This window comes from Danio rerio, chromosome 1 (assembly GCF_052040795.2).
Source record: "Danio rerio strain M-AB ecotype USA chromosome 1, GRCz13ab, whole genome shotgun sequence".
NCBI classification, from domain to species: domain Eukaryota; kingdom Metazoa; phylum Chordata; class Actinopteri; order Cypriniformes; family Danionidae; genus Danio; species Danio rerio.
The window spans coordinates 59,453,120-59,460,000 of record NC_141021.1 but is presented as its reverse complement, the minus strand read 5'-3'; the positions used below and the strand labels follow the sequence as shown (position 1 = coordinate 59,460,000).

General features: G+C 38.0%; 1 protein-coding gene across 2 annotated transcripts in view; it reads right to left on the bottom strand.

Annotated features, from left to right (window-relative positions):
- Positions 1-1,178, bottom strand: part of LOC141383552 (GTPase IMAP family member 8) — a 30,534-nt gene extending 29,356 nt beyond the window's left edge. The window contains exon 1 of one of the 2 annotated variants that reach the window (XM_087238031.1): positions 1,082-1,178. In XM_087238031.1, the coding sequence (XP_087094157.1) occupies positions 1,082-1,103 (22 nt within the window). In that variant the 5' untranslated portion in view covers positions 1,104-1,178. The remainder of the gene's footprint in view (positions 1-1,081) is intronic. The other variant, XM_087238032.1, reaches the window with a different exon arrangement.
- Positions 1,179-6,881: the final 5,703 nt, after the last annotated feature.

The following is a 6,881-nucleotide window of genomic DNA, read 5'->3' as shown; positions in this document are numbered from 1 at the left end:
TATAGGAGACCTTATCACTGTTTTGACAAAATCTATTAAAAGACAAGGAATGTGACAGAGCCTGTTAGCTGCTCACAAAGCTTTCAAATTCTGACAACATCTCATTTATCACCGGTTTAGAAATGTAAAAGAAAACAACAACATTATTTCAACACTGCGGGAACTGATCGCATGATTTACAGCACAGCATTCCTGATTGTAGAAAAAGCTTGAATCAACACTAGAGCAACAATACATTTTTAAATGAGAGTTGCATGACTTGCACATATTTTTTCATATATTGTCTGCCATGTATTTTAGAACAAAAGCACAATTTTATTTAAGGTAACATTTATGCTTTACTATACAATAACCAACTAGGTGATAACTACATTGTTTGCAACAGTTTCAACAAAATCACCAGATCAAATTCCCTCTTGACTTTTTTACTTAGTAAACAGCAGCAGCAAAATAAAATCTAATGTAGGCTTGGGAGTCCATTTTAAACAAACACTGATCACTATAATGATGACCTAAATGGTGCATTGATAAATTTGCGCATAATGGGATGTTAATTGGTGTTAATAGGATGTGGCGTCAACTTGCATCAACAAATGTCAGCTTATGAGTGCATCTGCAGCCATTCAATGAGGTTCAACTAACTCAGAGTCCAAATTTAAAGTTGACAAAGTGAGCGATAATGCATGCATAAAGGATGGTGTTGTTAGTGGAGTTGTTTTATTGACAGTTTTGAAGTTGATTTCAGATATTCTCTGACCGACAGAAGCCAAAACACAAATGATTTTGCTTTATTAACCACACTAACAAAGATTGGTCTTCACCTTTTTACCAAATGATACATCACAGACAATATTTAGTTATAGATCAGGCATGCAACACTGATAATAAAATACTAGCTCTGAATCCTGTCATAGGTTGATTTGATATTGCTTCAATGTTGGTTTGATTTAAAACATGTATTTCCTTCATAATCTTTAATCTAACATCATTTAAGTTGCAAACTCGCTGAAAAATCAATGGCAAGTTTCAGCGATATGTTCTGGAATATTAAGAGGTTAGATGTTATTTAATTTATACTCACCTTTATGTACTGATGCCATCATGTCTTCTGCAGTTTTAGTTTGTTTTGGCACAGCAGAGGCTGTCAGTCTTTGTCTGAAGGTGTGAAGTGAATAAGAAAAACTGAAAGTGTCTAAACTTTAACACGCAATAGAAATAGAAATAAAACCCACCCACCGGCTGCAATCGAGCCAGTCTTGCAAGTGGCTCATACAGAAAAATGTGCATGCATGCAATGCCCAGTCTCTTATCTCAGAAGTTAACCAGAGTCAGTAGGATTTGGCATCAATTGTGGAGTATTTGAATTTATTATTTAAAAAAATCTGCAAATTATATAGCTGTATGGTGTGTAGTGATATTACCATGTTGTCACAGTATTACCGAATCACTCCAACTTTTACGAACTGGAGGATGAAAACGGAGGTGGGGATCTAAATGTAGGGATGACCAAGGTGAAACTGGTATTTCAACACATTTTCCAAAATGTTTTCATATTTTGAAACATTGCCACAAAGTGTTGCGAAACACCCAGGTCACATGACTAAAGTGATTCAAAAGGATTGTGGCTTTTCAAAAGCATTTCAAGATTCAAAATGCATTTCAAGGTCGGAAAGAAAAACTCAGTCACCACAGTAGGGGTGTCAAAATTAATTGTTTCTTCTGTGAACTGCGATGTAGACGCGGACAATTCGGTATCGGTTCAGTAATAATCATAACCGGTTATGTACTGACGTCATTTATTTCATTTGTGCTCTGTCGCGAGGGAGGCGAGCGCGAGTATTTACAACTCTCCAACTACTTAAAACTCAGAAACTGTGCACAATTTCACTGCGTGTGCATTTGCTGGATCATTCTTTCACTGACATTCATATTAGATGCCCCTATTTCACTGCAATTGAAAGAATGAAAGTACTCCATTTCTCTCTCTCACACACACACAAACACACACAGTGGCCCATTTGACCTGCTGGCATGACTCTTCTTCTCCTCTCGGCTGTTTTACAGCGTTACATCTGAATACTGACACGAGCACGTGCCTGAGGTTTTTTCACCGTGTCTATCATGGATCATCTGTGATCGCCGCTGCCGCCTGCAGCTTATCAGTGTCACTCATCTGTGAAGAGCGCAGCGCGCAAGAGCCAATCGCAAACGTTTTTGTTGAGTGTGTGACCAATCAAAGGGGTGTAAGAGAACAAGACAAGGATCAGAAAGCGAGCGGGATATTTATATTTGTTTAAATTATTTGCTAAATGTTTGTGTTGTTCAAAGGTACAGATTATATCTGACTGGTTTTATTAAATGACAAAATTGTATTACAAATAGTATATAGATATATTCATGCATTTTAATACAAGAATTGCTGCTGTGAAGAAAATGTAAAATTGTGTATGAAAAGCACCGTCAATGCACCGTGATGCACCGAGATATTGAATTGAACTCAATTGTTGGCATGATAATCGTAACCGAACTGAACCGTAAGACCAGTGTAGGTTCACAGCTCTACACTACAACCTAGTGGACAGTGTGTCAGCATACACAGTGCACTGCGGGCATCCGGAGTTTGAATCCTGGTTCGTACGAAAGTTCAGAAATTATCATTTGGTGTTTTTTATTATTGTAAAATTTTTATGATCAACAAAAAACAACATATGTATTCACATTCGAATGTCAGACTGATTTTACAACAAAACACATTACAGATTTTAAATCAACCCAGGCTCATTTTGAAAACATACCTCTATATACACTTCTGGAGACCGGCAAATATGTGCCAGGAGCTATGTTTTTTTTTTTTTTTTTTCCGAATCCACTAGAAGTTACTGTGTACGCTTATTGAGATCTCAAATTTTTCTCAGGAGTACCATTCACACCTGCTGTTCTCACATACGCCCACCAGAGGCCGCTGTCGACTGACTGACTGACCGATCAACTGACCCACCTTTCTCCTTTTCCTAAATTCAACCAATAGTATTTTAAAAATCCCAGATTGACCCGCCCAGTCACTTCCACTAATCCAATCAACAAATTAAATAAGCGATTCAGAAAAAGAAAAATCCTCGCCTTATTTTTACCATGCTTTACCACATTTTTATATACAGTAGTAAACATTGGAAGTGGAATGAAAAGTTTAAGTTTTTTTTTCAACCCCAAGACAGGAATGGATGTGGAGTATACTGTATAGCCACACACTAATGTTCTCACTGTTCTTTGTCTAGCTTTGTTTAATCTAATCATTACTGTATGGTGGGATTGTACCACGTACCATGACAGTAAGCTACACTGTTTAACATCTGTAAGCTTAACTCCTGTACAATTTAAAATGTCATTATAAGCAGATAACGTGGGATTTAGGGTATACAGACTGCACGTTTTACTGTATATATAAATTTGTTATAAATGGGTTGTTTTTGTTCCAGTAACATACATTAAATGTTTTAATATCTATTACATAGGGTGCTTAAATTATTTCATCATCCGCATGTAACCCCTGCCAGCTCTACACCACCCAACCCGCTCCAAGCTGGTTTCGAACCGGCAACCTTGGGAGTCGGTTGCTCTACCAAGGAGGCTAAAGACCATGGCCTCTAGCGTCTGTCGCTAGAGCACATTTAGAGGTCAGGGGAGTGAGGTTTACCTGCACAGCACACACTAGCTGGCCTCCGTTACATGTACACCTATGTAGGTAGTGAATGTGTGTGTCTGTCGGTGGACCTATGTTGGTGTGGTAATGTGAGCTGGTGTGGCTGCAGTGTCAGGGCTGATTTGTTTTGTCCCAGTCCGCCCCTGCTGAAGCATCTTTATGACTTGTTTATCACAATGATGGAGATATTTACATGTTAGACTGCTTAGATGAAGATAACCACTAGGTGTCATCACATTATTAATAATGAGGTCTGACTAGAAATAACTGTATTTAAAAAAAATACTTTAAGTAATAATTCCCACCATTCATACAAGCCTATTGTATATTATATGCATATTAATGGTCTATTATTATCTGAGATATTGTCACAGATTGGCTAGGCTCTCCCACCAATTTCACACAATGCCCATCTTCACCTGAGTTTCAATCATGCACAGCGGCACCTCATCACCGTGAGACAATATAAGCACACCTCACACCACTCTTTGTCCGGGCTCGTTCTTATGAAGCGGACTCATAACAAATACTCTCCATGTTTTCATTATCAGCAATCTATCATTCAGAAACTTACCTGTTCTCTGTTTTATCTCCAGTTTGTCCAGTCAGCCCCGTATCCAGTCGGAGGTGTGTGCTTCATCGTTGTCTTCTCCTCAACTCATCTGATGTGTGCTTCATCATTCTGTCTTCTCCTCTACTCATCTGGTGTGTGCATTCAGTCAGCATAAAAATGAGTGAAAATAAACATTTATAGTTTATGCTCGCCCTGTTTGTTCGTCTGCTTCCTGACAGATATTAACTGTCTTATTTTATGATCTTATTTTACATCCATAATCCTTCCTATTACCTTAACCCAACTTCTGCCTTACTAAATATTAATAAAGCATCTAATAAGTAGTTTGAGCTAAACATACTGTATTTGTTAATTGCATGAATTGTACACTAAAATAAAGTTTGACCCTTGTTTTTAATAATTTGCTGTTCATATTTAACACTAGCATTCAACATATCAGTGTTGGGTAAAAATAAGTAAAATATTACTTTTTAAAAAAAAATAAACAAATAAAAAAATATATAAAAAAAAGTCAAAGTTTGTTATGTTGGTAAGACTTTATTTTAAGGGTCTCTATTGCACATTTTGGAAGTTCCATTGCAACTACATGCCAAATACTTCTCATTTGAGTATTAGTAGACTGTCTGCTTAATATCTGTTGATACTGCTCCTTCAACACATTTAACTGGCTATAAGAAACTCTGGAGGTACATGTCTAACTAACACTAATAATAACCCAACAGTCTACTTATAATCTAATGAGAACTAGTTGGCATGTAGATGCATTGTAACTTAAATTCAACATAATGCGTTAAAGGAACCATCAAAATAAAGTGATACCCCCTTTTTTACCCCCAAACTGCACACAGTATATGCAAGCACATTTTTAAAGGGGTGGTCCACTACGATCTCATATTTTAAACTTTAGTTGATGTGTAATGTAGCTGTGTGAAAATAAACAGCATCTCTGAATGTAAAAAGTTCTAAGTTCAATGCTAAGGGAGACCTTGGTTTTTACAGAGTTAGCTTAGCAAAGCCTACAATGAACGAATTTTGGGGACTACAAAAAAATACTTCCGCCCCCTGTGACATCACAAGTTCGTTTACTGCGCATCCCACACTGCGCATGCAGGTAAGGTCCGTGGCCAGAGGTGCTGTAACGTTATAGCAGAGATGAAGCTAAAAATGCATCTAAACACGGCTGTTTCCACAGAGCTTCGTCTGTTTCTGTATTTGGGCTTCCAAAGGACACGACACAAAGACAGAAGTGCCTTTAGTTCAATATTAATTAACTTCCAGAGAATTATAAAATACTCAGCAAGCATGATTTGACAAAACAGCTCCAGAATCTCTCCCAGTTCAGTGCTGGATTCGGCTAAAATCTCCTCAAAGCAGAAGTTGTGATCTACAAGTAAGTGTTTTTATTTTTTAAAATTGATCATGACATGTACAGTGTCTAGCGTAGCAATGATGTAAACAATGCGAAATGCTGCTTTGCGGGCAAACGATTTAGCTACAAACTCACATTTATCAGCCAAACTCCTGTAAACACACACTCACTCCACCAGCACGATCTCTTATGTGTGTGCGCGACTGCACTGATTGTCTTGGCTTTTTCATGTGTTTCACATCTCAGATAATGAAGTCGCAAAAGATATGTGGATGATTTATATTACTTACACCTGCATATTCCGGATACTCGTGAAAGACGTCATGACGCATAGAGTTAAAAAAACACAGATTAGCTTACCTGACTAGTGGTCGCAGCAGAATAATAAATCAAGGCTCAACAGGTAGCATCTCACATCTTGTGCTTTATTCTTCTGTCACGATATATTACAGAAAATAACTTAATCCGAGCATCAGAGAAAAAGAAAGTCCCGCGCTCTTGCGCTTGTTACAGAAAGTTCACACCACACAAACACACACATAGACGCACACACAGACGCTGTTAAAGGAGCCGCACCCCTTTTTCACTCGTTAGTTACAGACACTTGTCAGATGTTATTTTAGAGAGCGGGCGCGAGGTTGACTTCATGTTTACACAGCAGAAAAGCGTGTGCTTTTACGGGCGTGACGTGGAGCCGATCCGCCAATAGCAGCACATTATGTCGATGACCAATCAGAGTCACTTAAGGGCGGGCCTTTTAGAGGAACTAGGAAATATGACAGTCGTTTTCATGTTAGCTGAGTAGCTGTGTATAATCAAAGTGAGATATATGAAAAAATTACGCGATTTCCGTCAAGTGAAACATAAGCACACATTGCTTTGCATCTTATAAACACAACCAAGCCTTAAAATTACATTCTGGACCACCCCTTTAAAACACATTACTGCACCCGCCCTGCCTAAAATAGAGAGAAAAAAAAAAAATTGAGGGACAATGTGTATTTTTAAGCACATATGTGCACACTAACCTGTGAAACATACCTCAACCATAGATTTGAATTAGAAAGTCACCGTCAATTGAATAAATTACTTTTTATGCCTTTTGTATCTCATCCCTGAACTCCCCGCTGATCTGTGTCTGTTTTTTTCAGTCAGACCTCATTTGACAGCATCATTTTAAACTGGATCAACAGGTCTAACAGGTCGAGATTTACAGCATGCCAAATTGTTTCTAGATA